At 44.3% G+C, this 22,558-nt stretch overlaps 1 protein-coding gene across 1 annotated transcript in view; it reads right to left on the minus strand.

Annotated features, from left to right (window-relative positions):
* Nucleotides 1–22,558, minus strand: part of CACNA1S (calcium voltage-gated channel subunit alpha1 S) — a 240,535-nt gene that overhangs the window by 16,908 nt on the left and 201,069 nt on the right. Inside the window, exons 32-36 of the mRNA XM_082244590.1 lie at nt 12,932–12,997; nt 11,608–11,699; nt 10,630–10,789; nt 10,415–10,542; nt 693–789 (exon numbers count right to left, since the gene is read on the minus strand). Of these exons, the coding sequence (XP_082100716.1) occupies nt 693–789; nt 10,415–10,542; nt 10,630–10,789; nt 11,608–11,699; nt 12,932–12,997 (543 nt within the window). The remainder of the gene's footprint in view (nt 1–692; nt 790–10,414; nt 10,543–10,629; nt 10,790–11,607; nt 11,700–12,931; nt 12,998–22,558) is intronic.

Genomic DNA, 22,558 nt, shown 5'->3' on the forward strand with positions numbered 1-22,558 from the left:
TTTTGATTTTTGTGAGTACATATGTACAACAATGCCATTTAACAGTCTGTAAAAATGAGCCATTATTCTTCGGAAAGGGATTTGACTGTGCAGTTTCTAATAAAATTTTCTTTCTGATTTAAAAAAAAAATGTGATTAGGTAAAATAAATGTATGATAAATGCTTAAGGCTCCCTGCTCAGGCTGTCAAAGCCTGGTTAGTTGATTGCCGCTGACCAGTGGGGATGCAGGCTGAGGAACGCTCCGTCCAGACCCAAAGCATAATGCAAAACAGAAAAAGGTAGCCCGATTGCTGCACACCTCACCCAGCCTGAGTGGTAAGCAAGTAAAAGCAGCCTCAGCTCAATTCATCCAGACCACAACTCCAACATGTTTCACCCCGCTCCGGGGGCTTAATCATAGAGGAAATGGTTAAAATGATTGGCCTGCTCAGTAAAAAATTAGGTAAAGTGTGTGTGTGTGTGTATACAGAGATTTCTACACCAATTTAAACCTGTAAAATCTCCGACATACACTCCACAAAAGCAGCAGTCAGTGGAAAACTCTGATATTGAGGGAATGTAAGTTTTCCCATTCTAATGTTTCATTTTTTAATGACTGACTAGAAAATCTGGGGTGTCCATTAACTGTAAGAAAAGTATATTTAAAAAAAAAATAATATGTGGACTTCTATTTATAATTTTTGCTCCTTACCTTACAAGCCACCCTATGGGGGCAGAATTTTCCAAATCCCAGGGGTGGCTGAATTCTTCTTAGAAGAGTTACAACATCTAAATGTTTGATTCTTCCTCTGCGTAGGGAAAGAGAAAATTTTAGTTTTCAAGGGTACATTTTTCTTTATGTCACAGTAACTGTGTAACCGCTAAATGATGTTATTACAGAATATGAAATACTCTACAGTATGTAGCACCCTCCTAGATAGGTGCAAGGTAGGGAGTGTAATTTACTCTGCCTGCTTATCTGGGGAGTAGCAGGTAAAACATAGTTGCTCTGTCTGCTTATCGGGGAGCAGGATTTCTAGCCAGGCCTGTTGCATGTGTCCAGGGTGTGATTCATCTGGGCTGAGGGAGTGGCCCCACTGAATCCAATAGGGAGGCCTGTTTGACAGTGGAGGAAACCCAGCCAGTGACACAGGCTTTTGTAGCTGTCCCAGTGGGTTGGCACAGAGAGTGGTGCATCCTGGGATAGGCTATAAAAGCCAAGGACACATGTGGCAGGGGGACTTTGGGCGGGAAGCCAGGTCCCAGAAGGAGGGCGACAGCTGTCTCTCCTTCTGTTTGCTGAGGATGGTGGTCACAGGCAGTCGGCCTTGTGGACCAGGAGTGTGGTGCTGAATCCAGAGGTCCAGGAAAGCTGATTGGTGGAGGTGAAGGCAGAGCAACCTTGGGAAAAACAGTGTCTGTGAGTACCAGGAAGCTTGCCAGGAGTCTGCCCAGGAAGGGGAGCACTCCAGAGTAAAGTCAATTGACAGGTGTCAGCAGGGCCGCTGATAGGGGTGGACCACCAGCCCTCTTGTAGGGGGCCCGAGCACATAGGGGGGCCCACACCGAGAGGGGGATTAGTGATGGACAACAAATACAGAATTCTTCCTCCAGCACCTAAATCTGATCTGTCCCTCTCCCTGCTATCAGATTTTATCTGTTGAGAAAGAGACAGTTGTCCCTCACTAATCCCCCTCCCTTGTGTGGGCCCCCCTCCCAGCACTTATCTCTGCTCAGGAGTTTATTTGTGAATTGTAACTTTGTTTCTCTCTCTCTGTCTCTCTGATAACTGAGCTCCAATTGCCCAGCCTGTATATTTTCATCTCATCTTCTTTTTTTATTTAACATAGTTTTATTTTTAGATCTAGCAGGAATTATGCGTGTTATGTTATATTTGTGTCTGATAATAGTGATTTTGTTGTAATTTTAGCTAAATATATCTTTAATATTTTCTTGAGGGGCCCTGCCAGGTAGTCTGTACGGGGCCCCGCAATTTCTAACAGCAGCCCTGGGTGTCAGCACACACAGGCAGTGAAAGTAAAGGGGTGCCAAGTTTAGAACCCCGAAGAGGATAATCAAGCAGGAATCTTTAAAATTATCTTCAATTCAGTGGCAAAGTGAAGCATTGGCCTTGCCGTATTCTACAGTGAGTTGTCCTCAAGATTGTGCATAGTACATAGTTGGAGTATCCCACTCATCCCTTCTCCCATCCCAGTTCTAAATAAAACCACAAAAACCAACATCCCCTGGAATAATTATTGACTGAGCCAAGGACTTTCAATGCTGTTTGCCTGCTATCAGTGGCTAAGGGTAACCCAGGGGAATCTAGAAAGTGTAATTCTCAGCAGTCCTTCAGGGGGCAGTGCTACAAATATATAAATAATATGCTAAAAATATACAATATATATGCACTGTATATAACAGCTAAGGACCAGGCCACATAAAAAATTATTAAAGACTTTGCTTTCTGACTTAAAGCATATCTGTCAGTTTTGCCTGTGGGTCACAGGAATGCACTTAGTTCTGCAGTCATGTTACCCAGATTCAGCTGACAGCAGGCTAAAGCCCACTTTTGGCTGACATCACAGACCTGGTCCAGGCTCTGCAAGGATACTGACAATAATGTTGGGATCCACTCAGATTCCAAACCGGCCGCTGGCTCGGCCTCTCAGCGTGCAACATAATAGCCTGAGCCAACCACTCCTGCCCCTTCACAACCCGTTGCTCCAGTGAGCACTGGAGGGACAGAGTACAGAGCAGTGACTGACAAACAAATCTGCTCAAAGCTTTCTAAAGGTTTTGAAAAAGATTGCTGTACACACTGCTCTTATAGATGCTAAGCTATTGTAAACAAGACCTAATCCAATTGATTCGCTTAATTAATTAACCAATACTGTGAACCAAATCTCAGAATCTGCTTACTTTACAAGTCCATCATGAAGTCCACCCTGAAATAATCAGTTCACTTTCATTAGAAAACAAAAAGAAAATTCTTACAACATAAGGTTTTAGCACTAGGCCCAGGAGCTAAAACGACTCCCCTGTGCCCTGACCTGGTGACTCTCCTGTGCTCTGCCCTGGTGACCCCTCTGTGTGCTGCTCTGGTGACCCTCTCCTTTGTCATGCCCTGGAGACCCCCATGTGCCCTGACCCACTGCCCCTCTTTGATCTGAACTGGTGATCCCCCTGTACCCTGTCCTGTGGTAGATCCTAGCCACCCCCCTGTGGTGGTCTGACCTAGTGATCCTCCTGTGCTCTGCCCTGGTAAACCCCTGTGGTGAGCCCTGGAAACCCCTCTGTTGTGTACCCTGGTGACTCCCCTGTGCTCTGATCTGGTGACCCCCCCGTGATCAGACCTGGTGACCCCCTGTGGTGAGCCCCGGTGCCCCCTTGTAGTGTGCCCTGGTGACTCCCCTGTGCTGTGCCCTGGTGAAAATCTCTGTCTAATTTCAGTTGAAGATTAAATATTTGTGTGCTTATCTCAAGTTCAACCAAGAATTGAGCATCTGTGCAGAGAAAAAAGCAAGCTCAAGATTCACATTAAGTAAGTTTTGATATGAGTTATGTTATATAATGCGATTTCTAAAAATAATTATTGTTAGATTACCAGCTCGCTGACACACTGATGTTCCACAAGCTGTAGATCAGAACATTTTTTTCAGGGGTTCCCTGAGATCTAAAACATTTTGCCAAGGTTTCCTCTGAGATAAAAAGGTTGAGAAACCCTGGTTCAAATGAATCAGCTATTGCAGAGAGTAAACTCCTATACAGAGTTGGTACAATGTGGCAAGGGCTTAACCCCATTGATTACCCTAGGTCAGGGGTCCCTAAAATAATAAAGATGTAATACTATATTACTAGCAGCTAATCGTAATGTAGTACTACGTCTTTATTATTCTATACCGCTGGTGGGTTGTAGCAGCAGCAGTCTAATCTATTTATATATTCCTTTCCATTGCTATTTCCTGGCGCGAGTGTTTATTTTCACATCACTTTACACAGGGGTCCCTAAACCTTTTAAACAAAGGGCCAGTTTGCTGTCCTTCAGATTTTAGGGGGGCCAGATGTTGTTGTCAGTAAGATGAATAGTACCCCACTGTTGGTTTAAGTAGGAGGAATAGTGCCCCATCATTGGTGTCAGTGGAAAGAACAGTGCCCCATCATTGGTGTCAGTGGGAGGAATAGTACCCCGTCATTGATTGTGGAATGAATAGTACCCCATCATTGGTGTTAGTAGGAAGAATAGTGTCCCATCATTGGAATCAGTAGGAAGAATAGTACATCATTATTGGTTTCAGTATGAAGAATAGTTTACCATCATTAGTGTCAGTAGGAAGAATGGTGCCCAACAGTTGGTGTCAGTGGGAGGAATAGTGTCTCGTATCAGTAAGAGGAACAGTGCCCCAAGGGCCAGATAAAGGCAGGCAAAGGGCCGCATCTGGTCCCCGAGCAACATTTTGGAGACCACTGCCCTAGGGGATCATGGTGTTAGGTGTTGCTCATCTGTAAAGGGGTTTAGTCTAATAAACTTGTGAAACAACCTTCTCTGCAACATTGTATCAGTTCAGTAGTTAACTCTCTTCAGTAACTAATGATGTAGTCGGTTGTGACATGTGTGGCACCCCGACTCTTGCTGTGTTCTCTGCCACTGTGTGCTCTGGTTTCCCGGCTCTCGGCTTTTGTTGTGTGTTTTACTGTTTTTTGTTTACTGGGTCTGGTGCTGTTTATTTGGACAGTTTAGTGGAAAATTTCAGGGCTTTTCTTTTTTAGCTCCTACATTTGCTCTGCTTTCTTTCTGAGCTTTGCGTCACCTCCTCTTGCTTGGCCTTTTCTGGGACCTCCTTTGCATTCTGCTGTCCCTCTGCCTCCCTTCTATTTAATTTCCCTTTTTCCTTCTACCTGTGGAGGAGTTCCTTGGTTACTAGAGGTGATGCCAAGAAAAGTGTAGGAAGAGGTGTGCACACCAGTTTAGCTGTCTCAAGATGGTATGGGGACACAGAGTTATGGAAAAATTAAGAAGGTTTTTTGCGGCCATGCTTGAGCGATTTGCTTGTGGGCATGTAAAGAGAGTAACATATACTGTTGATTAATGTAGCAAGTTTATCTGTGAGTTCAACATTTATTATAAAGCCTCCAAACTAGGCTCAAATCTCTGAATCTAAAATAAGCCCTGAGTTATGGTAAACACTCAATGAGTAGTGAGTACACTAGTTCCACCCTGTATTCCCGAATAGGTATGACCTCATTGTATGGGCTGAACATTCTCTGTTCAGGTTTGACTGGAGTCTGAACTTTTGGGACATTCAGTGGGAATATCCCATAATACAATGATAAAGCCGTTCAAGGCAAAAATAGTGCGTCTGGCCAATGATGGGTTTGACCTAAGTTGCAGGCCACATACTATAAAAGACTGCTTTCAGGAAGTTGTGAGTTTAGTGGGGGAGAGCTGACATTGCTTTTAAGGCAAAAGTTTAATTAGTGTAGTGTGGTGTGCTACTACTGCTTTGTGCTTTATACAGTACTCAGAGGTATATTCAGTACTGTATTCAGTGCTGTTAATATGCTGCAATTTGAATTGACAGAACAGTCAACAGAGCACCACACTCTATTGTAGTGTAATTTAGTCCACAATAACACCATAGTTTGCAGTGGACCCAAGCACCACATCTCCCACATATAGCTCTTGCCATAGCTGATAACCAAAGTAGGGAATAAGCCCCTGTGACGGTATTACATGCCACTGGGAGTGAAAGACTGATGGTTTGGATTGCTTCAAATGGGGTCTGCATTTACAAGTGATGCTAATGTGTATTGTATTTCAATGTCAGACAGTCTCTCTCTATTGTTTGTGTATTGGGATAATGTGTATTGTGTTGTCTGCCTGTCCCATTGTTAAATGTTAATGACCTCACATTGTTCTGTCCAGATGGCCAGCTAATTAGTTCAGGTTAATTCTGTTTCTGTACACAATTTCATCTGCATATAATGTAATCAGGCAGAGGGGAGGGATTGTGTACACTGTATGGGAGTGTAAAACTCTGTTTTCATTGGATTGTGAATTTCAGGGCCTGTTCCCAACAAGGTCCACCTGGGCGGTAACCTTGTGGGGGAAAACTGTATAAAAGAGCAGCTATACCATTAAAGTTTGAGTTATTCTTTACTCTTAATCTAGAGTCCTGTCTCTCATTGGTGGAATCAGCTACAAGGGATTACTATGCTCTTCATACTCCCTTGAATAATCACTAAGCTCTTGTAAGAGCTTTTTCCTGCTTCACTCTCTTTCACCCACGGGAACCTGGAGCCTTGTCGAAGGTCCAGAGTGGGTAGGAGATGGCGAGACCCCAACCAAGCTATGGCGGTTCGTGGGCTCTGAGGTGGTTATGGTGTCTGGTGAAGTGCTTGTAGCCCACGGGAAGCACTAGGAACATCCGTCAACGGAGGTACCCATTCGGGGTGCCAGTTGATCCGTTACAGCCCCACAAACATCATGTTTAGGAGGCCTAAAAGGTGAGGCAGAGGTTGTTTCTGTGCAACTGTGAGGGGGTGAACAACATGTGTCCACATGCCAAAGTGGTGGTTTTGGATGTGGTGCTGCACCTACAGGCACTGCATGTTCACCTTTCTTTTTGGTTACTGAGCATGCTATACACCTGCAGATGTGTCCTGTGTTACAGACTCTTCTAAGGCACAGAAGTGTTTGCAGCTATTTCAGGGGGTTCCACCAAGCCAGTGTTTGATTGAGTGGAATTCATTGGGAATTCTATCTGCCCACAATGCCTGATATGCCCACCTGGTGCAACAGCAGGAGGAAGATAGTGACAGCTCTTTGGATCTCATATTGAGAGTTGACAGCAACAGATTCCAAATGCAAATAGCACACTTGAAATGAACTCTGGACCTTTTATCTGCTCCTTGTAAATAGGATAATGGGGGAATAACACACACCTGGCCATGGAAAAGCTGAGCAACCAATTGTTCCATTACTTTTGGTCCCTTAAAATGTGGGAGGCACATGTACAAACTGTTATAATTCCTACACCGTTCACCTGATTTGGATGTAAATACCCTCAAATTAAAGCTGAAAGTCAGCAGTTAAAGCACATCTTGTTTGTTTCATTTCAAATCCATTGTGGTGGTGTATAGAGCCAAAAAGATTAGAATTGTGTCGATGTCCCAATATTTATGGACCTGACTGTGTGTATATATATATATATATATATATATATGTGTAATTCTTGTGAATGAGCAGCCACAAACCAACTGTATACATTATATATATATATATATATATATATATATATATATAATAAATGTATACAGTTGGTTTGGGCAGCTCATTCACAAGAATTACATGCAAAATAATGGTACCGCTTTCAGCACCTAAAATCAAAAAGAATCATACCGCCAGGGAGGTTAACCACATCCCGCCCGCCCTATAGGCGATTGACGGTGGGAATGTGGTTGTATTATCCTGACCGGACGTCATATGACGGCGGCAGGATAATACGCTCTGTGCGCCCCCCGGGGGCGCGCAGAGCGGCGATCGGTGATGCGTGGTGTCAGTCTGACTCCCTGCATCTCCGATCTCGGTAAAGAGCCTACTGACGTAGGCTCTTTACCATGTGACCAGCCTAATCACGGCTGGTCACATAGTAAACAGGAAGAGCCGTTGATCGGCTTTCCTCAGTACGTGCCTGACAGGCACGAGTAAAGGAGCATCGATTGGCGGCTCCCCTGACGGGGGGGGGGGGTCGGCACTGGTAATCAGAGCATTGATTACCAGTGCAGACCCTCGGGGGGGCGGTGCCACTAGAACCACCAGGGATGCCCACCCATGACCCCAGGGATGCCCACCCATGACCCCAGGGATGCCCACTATAGCCACCAGGGATGGCAATCAGGGCTCAGGGAGCCCCCCATTTCCCTCCCCATCAGTGCTGCCCACCAGTGCCCTCCCTATCAGTGCTGCCCACCGGTGCCCATCATTGCCATCTATCAGTGTTGCCCACCAGTGCCCATTATTGCCCCCCAGTGCCGCCTATCAGTGCCCATTAGTGCCCATCAGTGCTGCCTATCAGTGCCCATCAGTGCCCACCAGTGCCGCCTATCAGTGCCCATCAGTGCCACCTATCAGTGCCCATCAATGCCGCCTATCAGTGCCCAGCAGTGCCGCCTATCAGTTCCCACCAATGCTGCATATCAGTGCTACCTATTAGTGCAGCCTATCATTGCCGCCTATCAGTGCCACCCCATCAGTGCCACCACATCAGTGCCTCCTCATCAGTGCCTGTCAGTGCAGTTTCATCAGTGCTCATCAGTGCAGGAAAAAACATATTTATTTACAAAATTGTATAACCTAAACAAAAAAACTTTTTTTTTTCAAACTTTTCGGTCTTTTTTTATTTGTTTAGCAAAAAAGGAAAAAACCCAAATACCACCAAAAGAAAGCTCTATTTGTGGGGGGAAAATGACATAAATTTGGTTTAGGGTACAGTGTTGCATGACCGCGCAATTGTCATTCAAAATGCAACAGTGCTAAAAGGGGAAAATTGGCCTGGGCAGGAAGGGGGTGAAAGTGCCCTGTATTGAAGTGGTTAAAATATTTTGTCCAGCAAGAACTCATATATGTGGTCTTTTATTAAGCTCTCCAGTATCTTACTGATTATAGAAGTTAAACTAACAGGTCTATAGTTACTTGGCAAAGACTTTGACCCCTTTTTAAATATAGGCACCACATCGGCCCTACGCCAATCCAGTGGTACTATTCCAGTCCTTAACAAGTCCCTAAAAATTAGAAACAAAGGCTTTGAAATTACAGCTCTCAATTTTTTTAGGATGTGTGGATGGATGCCATCTGGTCCAGGTGCTTTATATACCTTTATTCTGTCTAAATAATTCTGGACCATATCACTTATGAGCCATTGTGGATCATTTGGGGCTGTGTCAATACCATCCTCATTATGGTCATGAGCTCCTCCTCCTTGATAAATTTGCCTTCTCTTTGTCCCCAGTCACCCACTTCTGATTATTTTGTAAAGGGCCTACATGCTCAGACCTAACCTTTTTACTATTAATATATTTGAAGAATTTTTGGGGGTTTGTCCTACTATCTTTTGCGATCTGTTGTTCATTTTGAATTTTTGCGTCCTTGATTTCCTTTTTACATATTCTGTTATATTCTTTGTAACAATTAAACAATGATAGTGTTCCTTCATTTTTATATTTTTTAAAAGCTCTTTTCTTATTTTTTATAGCTTTTTTAACTTTGGCCGTGAGCCACATAAGTTTATTTTTTAGCCTTTTAAACTTATTGCCAATGGGATTATACTTTGCAGTAAGTTTGCATACAGTCTTTTTTAAAAAAAATCCCCATTTCTGTTCTGTGCTCATCGATGCCAATATTCCCTCCCAGTCTAAATTGGGGAGAGCAGCCCTCATCCTTGGGAAATTTGCTCTCTTAAAGTTAAGGGTTTTTATATTTCCTGTATGTGTTTTTTGCTTACAGCTAACATTAAATGAAATGATATTATGGTCACTGCTACCCAGATGTTCTTTTATATGAACATTGATATCATTGATGTTATCCCTTAGAGTTTTAATTTTCTGTAAATTCACATACAGCTTTAAGGCAACCCCCAAGCACGCTAAATTAATTGTGTTTTTAATACTCACCTTTAAGCAGCCTATAAATAGCCTCTGACTGCTGAATAATAATGTTAAAACATTTATATTGAATTGGTAAATATCCCCCAATCATTGTATGGCCAAGCTGGTTGTAAAGAAGTCAATCCACTGATCGACGTCTGTACAACCAGTATGTTGAAAAATGTATGCATGATCGGTGCCGCCAGTCTCCCCGCAATCAGAACAGAATAGTTTAGTGGGAGTGATTCCCCCATCTACCTCAAATATATGGCTGGGGGTTTCAGGTTTTTATTTTTCCGTTCAACCTGCTGATTAAACAAATAAAATGACCAATGTAAGGGCTGCCTTACAGAGTATTGCTTTTTGCTTGAAAGTTAATTTCAGTGGGGAAAACTATATGAACAGTCAATTTGAAATTAGAGCAGTTGACTTTTCAGCATAGGGTGGTTTTACATAAATTTCAAAATATTTAATCAGAATGGCTTTAGGTATCTGGTTTGGTACTAAATTGGTAATAATATAAAAGATTTAACAAACCCAGGAATCTTTGAGTATTACTTTCTATAGGTTTTTTTTGGGACCAGCAGAATAGGATAGATTAGAATGTGGAAGGTTTTAAATATATGTTGGATTTAATTTGATATTTTTTTAAGTGGTTTGTTTTGTATTGAGGTGTTTCTATAGTAAATATGTATGTTAAAGAAAAATATATCAATAAATAAAACATGGATTAAAAAAAAAAAAACATGGAGAATGCTCCATTAAGTATAGCTTTTTTACAATACATACTTTGCTTCAGGGTCATACTCGGCCCAAATCCTTTTAAATTCATCAAGATGATGTGGACCCAGAATTGACCAATCTCTGGTCAGGTAGTCAAAGTTATCCATGATAACAGCAACAAAGAGATTGATAATCTGTAAAATTAAATGATAGAATTACTTGAGTACTGATCTCAAAAAGAGCATTTTACTGTTAAAGAACTTGCAAATACTAAATCTTACCAGGAAAGCACACAACATATAGAAACTGATGAAGTAAAAGTATGCAAAACTTGTTCCACATGTGTATTCCTCGCCTGGATGATAATCTGACATTGGGTCACACAGTTTTCCATAGGAGCAAGCCAACATTATCTCTTGCCAGGCCTCTCCAGTGGCGCATCTATAAAAAATATTATGAAAGATAGAAGTGATCTGTTTGATCATATATTGACATGATGCACTAATATATAAAAAGTAACACCTAAAAAGAGGGGGTACTCCCCGCGCCTAGGAGTTATGATAAATTCTAAAAGTATAAATATTAAATAATGTGACAAACTATAATTAATTAGCAGCAGCAGTAGTATAAAAGTATATATGAAAAAAATAGTCCTGGTAGGGGCTATCTACAGCGCTAAATGTGCAAGATTGTGTGCAAACAAAAATTAATAGTGTATTCTTAATATTCCTGGGACTAAAATGATATCATTTAAAATTCATCTTTGTGCACCGTTCGGCAAAGATCGGCAGAGATCGTTTTAAAAGTTTCCGTGACTCAATGGTGTAAACCTTGGAGAGTGGCAAGCGGAGGTAAATCCGGCTTGCGTTCCAATGCACGTCACGTTGTGCGTACCACGTTCTGACGCGTTTCGTCACATCCGGTGACGTTTTCAAAGGGTGTGCCTAAATCTTTGCCGATCTTTGCCGAATGGTGCTTATTTGACCTTTGGAAACTTTGTCATATTTTATGGAATAAATCCTTTTATAAAACAATATACGCTGTCCTATGGAGCGGTGAGGACTCTGCCAGCACACTTGGGACTTGCTTTTTCATCAGCTGTTTTATCAGTATTTCTTGTGTGATATGGACTAGCGCGACACCATTCCATAATATCCTATTCTGTATGACAATACATACAGTATTTCATTACATAAAATGAACCATCTGAACATATTGTTTTAATTTATATAATTGCTGAAGACAAATAAAATTATTACCTAAAAAGTAACAACACAGCCTGGGGGAACGTCTGGAAATTGCTGTTCCGATTTATATGTGTTCCATCAACCAATGCGATTTTGCCAAATACCTAAATATAAATTAAACGCAAAGACATTGGATATTACTTATTAATGACTTAAAATAACTTTACAGAACTGGTAATAGAAATGCTTTCCATACTACAAGTATGTTTTATAAGCTGAAATATGAAATGAAATGGAAGCATGTCATTTTCATTTACATTTTATCGACCCACAGAAAACAATCATCTCAGCTGAGAAGTCTGTCTAATATCTGATGTGTTGCTTGGGTTCCTGCACTTCCTCACTTGTTTAATTAAAAGCACTAAACTAATAATACTTGATTGCTCAGCTTGAACCATAAGCACAAGAAAAAATAGTAAAAGCCAGAACTCCTCTTCACACTCCATGACATGGTGACAGAAGGCAACAGTACGGGTTTATTTACTAAAGGAAAATAGACTGTGTGCTTTGCAAAGTGCAGTTATACTCTGCAAATGCAGTTGCTCCAGTGCTAAGCAAATGAGAAAAAGCTCAGCTGACTTCCATTATCCAATCATGTGCAAGCAAAAATTCAATTTTTTAAATTTTCCTGGAATGTGATTGGGTATTCTTTGCAAAGTGAAGGTTTACCTAATTTACCAAGTTCTGGAGAAACGGCCCTTTGCAAAGTAGACAGTCTATTTGCCTTTAGTAAACCAACCCCAGTACAAAATATGTCTTTTTGGTAACTTCAGGATATACATTACAATATCAGTGGATACAATTTTAATGTCAGTTGGTAATGTTGCCTATATGTTGAAGGTAAGCAAGTTTGGGAACTCACTGTTTACAGATATGAGCAATAATACCAAAAAATACATAGCTCCCAACTGTCCCTGACTCAGAGAGACTGTCCCTGTTTTGGACCCAAATCCCTCTAGTCATCTTTCCTTCTCAATTTTCCCTCCTTTTGGTCTAATGTTTATTTGTTTAATATTGTATTATTTACTTCCAAAAGTAGCATAGTACACTAAACCTTTAATCCAACCTGTAACTTATACGTTATGCTATTTTAATATGTTTGAATGATACAAAAAAAGTACATGCGGGTTTAACTAGCCATTTTTTGCATAATCTATTTTTTCACGGTTCATGTGACTAAAGGCATTGCAGGGGTGTGTCCTTTGTCTACATACAGTACGTTGTGAGCAAGTTGTTTAATGTATGGAGGAATGTCTATTTATAGTATGCCATGTAAAAAAAACAGATAAAACAGATACTACAACTTTAAAAGAACATTTGGTTAGTAGATGTTTACCTGCATCCCAATGACTGCATAGATGAAAAACAGCATTACAATGAGAAGGGCTACATATGGAAGTGCCTGAGGAAAAATACAAAACAAATGGGTATCTCATTTCATTTCAAGAGTATTAAAGCAATAAAGATTACCATGAACACTGTATAGTGGTTAGCTCATGCATACCAAAAGATATACATTAAAGCGGAACTTCACTCTCTCAATCAACATTGACTATTTTTAATCTTTATGCTGCAAGTATTAGTAAATGGACAGGAAAATATATCATATTTTCTTCTTATAACCTTTTTTTTTTACATTTCTTCAGTGACTTTCTGGTTTCCATGCCTAGGCAAATGATGTAATATATCCCAGGAGACTTCAGTAGGGGAGGAGGGGCTTTCTCAGTCAAGCGTAACCTCTCCTGCTTGGATGTCTGAGCTAAGGGCAGGTGGATTCCAGGAATTAAATACTACATGAATCATTTGCCCTTACTCAAGATGGCCACACTTGCAGAAGTGCTAGGGAGTAGGGTTGAGCGGACACCTAGATGTCCGTGTTCGACGGGTTCGGCCGAACTTTAAAAAAAAGTCCGGGTCCGTGTCCCGGACTTTTACCGAACTTTTCCCGGACACCGAACCCCATTGAAGTCAATGGGGACCCGAACTTTAAGGCACTAAAATGGCTCTAAAACACCAAAGGAAAGGGCTAGAGTGCTGCAAATGGCAGCAAAACGTAATTAAGAGCATGGCAAGTGCTCTGCAAACAAATGTGGATAGGGAAATAACTTAAAACAACAAAAAAAAACAGAAAAATAAAACAATGTTCTTCTTCATCTCTGAAGGACGAGGCCCATATGGAGTAGGAGGGAGGTTGAGGTGGTGGTGGATGTGGCGGTGACATAGGCGTGCGCACAGGGTGTGCTGGGTGTGCCTGGGCACACCCTAATCACCTAGGGCACATAGCATTGCCAGTGAGGAGATGGGAAAGATCTCCCTGGGACCTGCTCTGCTCTATTTCTCCTTGCCTACAGGTACATGGCCCCGATACATTACTCTCCCTGCTGGCAAACACATGCATGTGTATTTCAACTTTGGGGTGCACACCTTAATGCAATAGGCTGCGCACACCTATGGGCGGTGTAGGTGGAAGCGGCGGTGGAGGAGGACCAGGGCCGGATTAACAGCATCATGGGCTTGGTGCTGAGGATTTTGAAGGGCCTTAGGGCCGTGCCTTGCCATGCACCCAGAGGAGGAAGGGTGCAGCCATGCATGCCTAATTCAACATGGGATGCTGTCTCTGAAGCCCATAAACACATCCATGCATCGCCAACTGTCCCTCCTTGTCCGGCCTTCACGCTGTGTGGGGAGGTTCTGAGGGTGCTGCCTGGGGAAGCGAGCATAGAAGCCAGACTTCTGTGTTTACAAGTGACAGAAGAGCGGTAACAGTGAATATGGCCAACCCGGGGCCTATATAAAAGGTAGGGGCCTGGAGCTGCAGCTCCAATAGCCCCTACATTAATCTGGCCCTGAGGAGGAGGACGAGGTAGCCAACACTGCTTCTTTTCACAAATTTTAAATGAGGGTACACCCCAAAAGAGTGAGAAAGAGCAAAAATGGAACAATGGGTGGGTAAGGTCGGTATCCATTGCTATTCTGCATAAGGTACGGAAAAGTCCCGTGGGATCCATGCCTGGTTCATTTTAATGAACGTGAGCTTGTCCACATTGTCTCTGGACAGGCGGCTGCGCTTGTCTGTTATAACGCCCCCAGCCGTGCTAAATACCCGTTCAGATAATACACTGGCTGCAGGGCACGCCAGCACCTCCAAGGCGTAAAGGGCAAGCTCAGGCCATGTGCCCAATTTGGAGACCCAGAAGTTGAAGGGGGCAGACCCGTCATTCACTACATGTAGGCGTGTGCACACATACTGCTCCACCATGTTGGTAAAATGCTGCCTCCTGCTAAGACGTTCCATCTGAGCTGCTGGTGCTGCTGTTTGTTGTGGCGTGCTGACAAAGCTTTTCCACATTTCGGCCATGCTAACCCTGCCTTCTGAGGTGCTGGCGGTGCCCTGGTTGCGTTGGCGACCTCCTCCTCCTCCTCCTCTGCCTTGTGCTTCCACTGTGGCCCCGCTGTCAGATGGGAATGCCAGCAGCATGGCGTCTACCAGCGTGCGCTTGTACTCGCGCATCTTGCGATCGCGCTCCAGTGAGTGAATTAAGGACGGTACGTTGTCCTTGTAACGGGGATCCAGCAGCGTGGCCACCCAGTAATCAGCACAAGTTAGAATGTGGGCAACTCGGCGGTCGTTGTGGAGACACTGCAGCATGTAATCGCTCATGTGTGCCAGGCTGCCCAGAGGCAACGAAAGGCTGTCCTCTGTGGGAGGTGTATGGTCCGTGTCCTCTGTATCCCCCCAGCCACGCACCAGTGATGGCCATGAGCTGGCCTGGGTGCCACCCTGCTGTGAACATGGTTCCATCTCCTCCTCCAGCTCCTCCTCCTCCTCATCCTCCTCATCCTCCAGAACTGTGCCCCTGCTGGACAATTGCGTCCCTGGCGTTTGCGTGTGCAGGAACCCACCCTCGGAGCCCCTTGCGAATGACTGCCCTGAAAGCCTTGGAAATGTTACCTCTTCATCCTCCTCCTCCTCCTCATCCTGTGCCACATCCTCTTCCATCATCGCCCGAATTGTTTTTTCAAGGAGGCATAGAAGTGGGATAGTTAAGCTGAGAACGGCGTCATTGCCACTGGCCATGTTGGTGGAGTACTCAAAACAGCGCAACAAGGCACACAGGTCTCGCATGGAGGCCCAGTTATTGGTGGTGAAGTGGTGCTGTTCCGCAGAGCGACTCACGCGTGCGTGCTGCAGCTGAAACTCCACTATGGCCTGCTGCTGCTCGCACAGTCTTTCCAGCATGTGCAAGGTGGAGTTCCACCTTGTGGGCACGTCACATATGAGGCGGTGAGCGGGAAGGCCGAAGTTACGCTGCAGCGCTGCCAGGCGAGCAGCAGCAGGGTGAGAACGCCGAAAGTGCGCACAAACGGCCCGCACTTTCTGCAGCAGCTCTGACATATCGGGGTAGTTTTTAAGGAACCTCTGCACCACCAAATTCAGCACATGCGCCAGGCAAGGGATGTGCGTCAAACCGGCTAGGCCCAGAGCTGCTATGAGATTTCGCCCGTTATCGCACACCACCAGGCCGGGCTTGAGGCTCGCTGGCAGCAACCACTCATTTGTCTGCTGTTCCATGCTCCTCCACAACTCCTGCGCGGTGTGTGGTTTGTCCCCCAAACAGGCAAGTTGTAAAACTGCCTGCTGTCGTTTACCCCTGGCCGTGCTGAAGTTGGTGGTGAAGGTGTTACGCTGTCCGGATGAGGAGGCGGTAGAGGATGAGGAAGCGGAGTAGGAGGAGTTAGGAACAGGAGGCAAACTGAAGCGCCCTGCAATCCTCGGTGGTGGAAGGACATGCGCCAAATTGCTATCCGCCTCAGGCCCATCCGCCACTGCATTTACCCAGTGTGCCGTTAGGGAGATATAACGCCCCTGACCGTGCTTACTGGTCCACGTATCCGTAGTTAGGTGGACCTTGGCACAGATGGCGTTGCGCAGTGCACACCTGATTTTTTCCCCCACTTGGTTGTGCAGGGAAGGGATGGCTTGCCTGGAAAAGTAGTGGCGGCTGGGCACGACGTACTGTGGGACAGCCACCGACATAAGGTTTTTAAAACTGTGCGTCTCCACCAGACGGAATGACAGCATTTCAAAGGCCAATAATTTTGAAATGCTGGCATTCAGGGCCAGGGATCGCGGGTGGGTAGGGGGGTACTTCCTCTTCCTCTCAAGTGTTTGGGAGATGGAAAGCTGAACGCTTCCACGGGACATTGTGGAGATGGTTGTTGGTGACCCAGGTGGTGGTGTTGCTGACAGATCGTCTGTTTGCGGGGTGGCAGGTGCCGGTATCACTACAGATGTGGCTGGAGCGGCCGAGACTGCAGCAGAAGAGGAAGCAGGATGAGCCAGAGACGTTTCTTGGTTTTGAAGGTGTGTACTCCACTGCAGCTCGTGCTTTGCACTTAGATGCCTGATCATGCAGGTTGTGCTCAGGTTGAGAAGGTTCATGCCTCGCTTCAAGCTCTGATTGCACAGGGTGCAAACCACTCGTGTCCTGTCATCAGCACATTTTCTAAAGAACTTCCACGCTAGAGAACTCCTTTGAGCTGACTTTGGTGCGCTCGTTCCCTTGCTGCGTTGGGCAGTAGCGGGCGTAGTGTCTAGGGCACGGCCGCTCCGCTTCTGCACCCTGCTCCCTCTTCTGCTGTGCTGGTGGCTCTGTGCGACCACCGCCTCTTCCTCCAAACTACTCAGTTCACCTGCATGACGTTCATTCCATGTGGGGTCGAGGACCTCATCGTCCTCCACATCATCTTCCACCCAGTCTTCACCCCTGCCCTCCTTGTCGGTCTCCACAATGCTGAACGCCGCAGCAGTTGGCACCTGCGTTTCGTCATCATCGGAGACGTGCTGCGATGATCCTTGCATGTACTCATCTTGAGAAATAAGTGGTTGGGCATCGCTGCACTCAATCTCTTCCACTTCTGGGGCAGGGCTAGGTGGATGGCCCTGGGAAACCCTGCTGACAGAGTCCTCAAAAAGAATAAGAGACTGCTGTATGGCTTGGGGCTCAGACTGCTGGCCTGATTTGCAAGGGGGTGAGGTGAAAGACGGTTGGACATTGGCTGCAGGTGCCAACTCTGACCTTTCTGCAGTAGACTGGGTGGGAGACAATGTGAAGGAACTGGAGGCACTGTCAGCAGCAAACCAATCTACTATCGCCTCAACTTGTTCTGGCCTCATCACTTCTAGGGGCGTTTGATGCCCTACCAAATACTGATGCAGGTTCTGTCGCCTACTCACACTTGAGGAAGGTGTTTCACTTGTGCGTGTAGCTGGCACAGATCGACCATGTCCTCTCCTTGCAACAGGAGCTCTACCAGCAGCACCACGACCCAGGCCACGGCCCTTATTTGACGGTCTCCTCATATTTCTGTAATTTAAGATCTTGCCCTAGAAAGGTTTTTATTGAATAGCGGAATAGAAAATATGATCCAAAAAAAGTGTATGTATATCACACGTACACAACCACACTAGGCCCCAATTACTATTGTTTGTACCCCTAAAAGGCTAGATGAGGAGTAGGGGGAGTATGGAACAGGCAGCACCCTCAAACCTTCAGAAGTATGAGATGAACCCCAACAACTTGGAAAGGTGGATCTCTCTCACACGTACCGACACAGACTATCCCGCAATTCAATTGATCCTCAAAGGTTTTTATTGAATAGCGGAATAGGAAATATGATCAAAAAAAGTGTATGTATCTCGCACGTACACAACCACACTAGGCCCCAATTACTATTGTTTGTACCCCTAAAAGGCTAGATGAGGAGTAGGGGGGGTATGGAACAGGCAGCACCCTCAAACCTTCAGAAGTATGAGATGAACCCCAACAACTTGGAAAGGTGGATCTCTCTCACACGTACCGACACAGACTATCCCGCAATTCAATTGATCCTCAAAGGTTTTTATTGAATAGCGGAATAGGAAATATGATCAAAAAAAGTGTATGTATCTCGCACGTACACAACCACACTAGGCCCCAATTACTATTGTTTGTACCCCTAAAAGGCTAGATGAGGAGTAGGGGGGGTATGGAACAGGCAGCACCCTCAAACCTTCAGAAGTATGAGATGAACCCCAACAACTTGGAAAGGTGGATCTCTCTCACACGTACCGACACAGACTATCCCGCAATTCAATTGATCCTCAAAGGTTTTTATTGAATAGCGGAATAGGAAATATGATCAAAAAAAGTGTATGTATCTCGCACGTACACAACCACACTAGGCCCCAATTACTATTGTTTGTACCCCTAAAAGGCTAGATGAGGAGTAGGGGGGGTATGGAACAGGCAGCACCCTCAAACCTTCAGAAGTATGAGATGAACCCCAACAACTTGGAAAGGTGGATCTCTCTCACACGTACCGACACAGACTATCCCGCAATTCAATTGATCCTCAAAGGTTTTTATTGAATAGCGGAATAGGAAATATGATCAAAAAAAGTGTATGTATCTCGCACGTACACAACCACACTAGGCCCCAATTACTATTGTTTGTACCCCTAAAAGGCTAGATGAGGAGTAGGGGGGGTATGGAACAGGCAGCACCCTCAAACCTTCAGAAGTATGAGATGAACCCCAACAACTTGGAAAGGTGGATCTCTCTCACACGTACCAACACAGACTATCCCCCAATTTAACTGATCCCCAAAGGTTTTTGATTAAATAGCGGAATAGAAAATATGATCCCAAAAAAGTGTATGTATATCACACGTACACAACCACACTAGGCCCCAATTACTATTGTTTGTACCCCTAAAAGGCTAGGAGTAGGGGGAGTATGGAACAGGCAGCACCCTCAAACCTTCAGAAGTATGAGATGAACCCCAACAACTTGGAAAGGTGGATCTCTCTCACACGTACCAACACAGACTATCCCCCAATTTAACTGATCCCCAAAGGTTTTTGATTAAATAGCGGAATAGAAAATATGATCCCAAAAAAGTGTATGTATATCACACGTACACAACCACACTAGGCCCCAATTACTATTGTTTGTACCCCTAAAAGGCTAGGAGTAGGGGGAGTATGGAACAGGCAGCACCCTCAAACCTTCAGAAGTATGAGATGAACCTCAACAACTTGGAAAGGTGGATCTCTCTCACACGTACCAACACAGACTATCCCCCAATTTAACTGATCCCCAAAGGTTTTTGATTAAATAGCGGAATAGAAAATATGATCCCAAAAAAGTGTATGTATATCACACGTACACAACCACACTAGGCCCCAATTACTATTGTTTGTACCCCTAAAAGGCTAGGAGTAGGGGGAGTATGGAACAGGCAGCACCCTCAAACCTTCAGAAGTATGAGATGAACCCCAACAACTTGGAAAGGTGGATCTCTCTCACACGTACCAACACAGACTATCCCCCAATTTAACTGATCCCCAAAGGTTTTTGATTAAATAGCGGAATAGAAAATATGATCCCAAAAAAGTGTATGTATATCACACGTACACAACCACACTAGGCCCCAATTACTATTGTTTGTACCCCTAAAAGGCTAGGAGTAGGGGGAGTATGGAACAGGCAGCACCCTCAAACCTTCAGAAGTATGAGATGAACCCCAACAACTTGGAAAGGTGGATCTCTCTCACACGTACCAACACAGACTATCCCCCAATTTAACTGATCCCCAAAGGTTTTTGATTAAATAGCGGAATAGAAAATATGATCCCAAAAAAGTGTATGTATATCACACGTACACAACCACACTAGGCCCCAATTACTATTGTTTGTACCCCTAAAAGGCTAGGAGTAGGGGGAGTATGGAACAGGCAGCACCCTCAAACCTTCAGAAGTATGAGATGAACCCCAACAACTTGGAAAGGTGGATCTCTCTCACACGTACCAACACAGACTATCCCCCAATTTAACTGATCCCCAAAGGTTTTTGATTAAATAGCGGAATAGAAAATATGATCCCAAAAAAGTGTATGTATATCACACGTACACAACCACACTAGGCCCCAATTACTATTGTTTGTACCCCTAAAAGGCTAGGAGTAGGGGGAGTATGGAACAGGCAGCACCCTCAAACCTTCAGAAGTATGAGATGAACCCCAACAACTTGGAAAGGTGGATCTCTCTCACACGTACCAACACAGACTATCCCCCAATTTAACTGATCCCCAAAGGTTTTTGATTAAATAGCGGAATAGAAAATATGATCCCAAAAAAGTGTATGTATATCACACGTACACAACCACACTAGGCCCCAATTACTATTGTTTGTACCCCTAAAAGGCTAGGAGTAGGGGGAGTATGGAACAGGCAGCACCCTCAAACCTTCAGAAGTATGAGATGAACCTCAACAACTTGGAAAGGTGGATCTCTCTCACACGTACCAACACAGACTATCCCCCAATTTAACTGATCCCCAAAGGTTTTTGATTAAATAGCGGAATAGAAAATATGATCCCAAAAAAGTGTATGTATATCACACGTACACAACCACACTAGGCCCCAATTACTATTGTTTGTACCCCTAAAAGGCTAGGAGTAGGGGGAGTATGGAACAGGCAGCACCCTCAAACCTTCAGAAGTATGAGATGAACCCCAACAACTTGGAAGGTGGATCTCTCTCACACGTACCAACACAGACTATCCCCCAATTTAACTGATCCCCAAAGGTTTTTGATTAAATAGCGGAATAGAAAATATGATCCCAAAAAAGTGTATGTATATCACACGTACACAACCACACTAGGCCCCAATTACTATTGTTTGTACCCCTAAAAGGCTAGGAGTAGGGGGAGTATGGAACAGGCAGCACCCTCAAACCTTCAGAAGTATGAGATGAACCCCAACAACTTGGAAAGGTGGATCTCTCTCACACGTACCAACACAGACTATCCCCCAATTTAACTGATCCCCAAAGGTTTTTGATTAAATAGCGGAATAGAAAATATGATCCCAAAAAAGTGTATGTATATCACACGTACACAACCACACTAGGCCCCAATTACTATTGTTTGTACCCCTAAAAGGCTAGGAGTAGGGGGAGTATGGAACAGGCAGCACCCTCAAACCTTCAGAAGTATGAGATGAACCCCAACAACTTGGAAAGGTGGATCTCTCTCACACGTACCAACACAGACTATCCCCCAATTTAACTGATCCCCAAAGGTTTTTGATTAAATAGCGGAATAGAAAATATGATCCCAAAAAAGTGTATGTATATCACACGTACACAACCACACTAGGCCCCAATTACTATTGTTTGTACCCCTAAAAGGCTAGGAGTAGGGGGAGTATGGAACAGGCAGCACCCTCAAACCTTCAGAAGTATGAGATGAACCTCAACAACTTGGAAAGGTGGATCTCTCTCACACGTACCAACACAGACTATCCCCCAATTTAACTGATCCCCAAAGGTTTTTGATTAAATAGCGGAATAGAAAATATGATCCCAAAAAAGTGTATGTATATCACACGTACACAACCACACTAGGCCCCAATTACTATTGTTTGTACCCCTAAAAGGCTAGGAGTAGGGGGAGTATGGAACAGGCAGCACCCTCAAACCTTCAGAAGTATGAGATGAACCCCAACAACTTGGAAAGGTGGATCTCTCTCACACGTACCAACACAGACTATCCCCCAATTTAACTGATCCCCAAAGGTTTTTGATTAAATAGCGGAATAGAAAATATGATCCCAAAAAAGTGTATGTATATCACACGTACACAACCACACTAGGCCCCAATTACTATTGTTTGTACCCCTAAAAGGCTAGGAGTAGGGGGAGTATGGAACAGGCAGCACCCTCAAACCTTCAGAAGTATGAGATGAACCTCAACAACTTGGAAAGGTGGATCTCTCTCACACGTACCAACACAGACTATCCCCCAATTTAACTGATCCCCAAAGGTTTTTGATTAAATAGCGGAATAGAAAATATGATCCCAAAAAAGTGTATGTATATCACACGTACACAACCACACTAGGCCCCAATTAC

This window comes from Pelophylax lessonae, assembly GCF_965119305.1.
Source record: "Pelophylax lessonae genome assembly, chromosome: 2".
Classification (NCBI taxonomy): domain Eukaryota; kingdom Metazoa; phylum Chordata; class Amphibia; order Anura; family Ranidae; genus Pelophylax; species Pelophylax lessonae.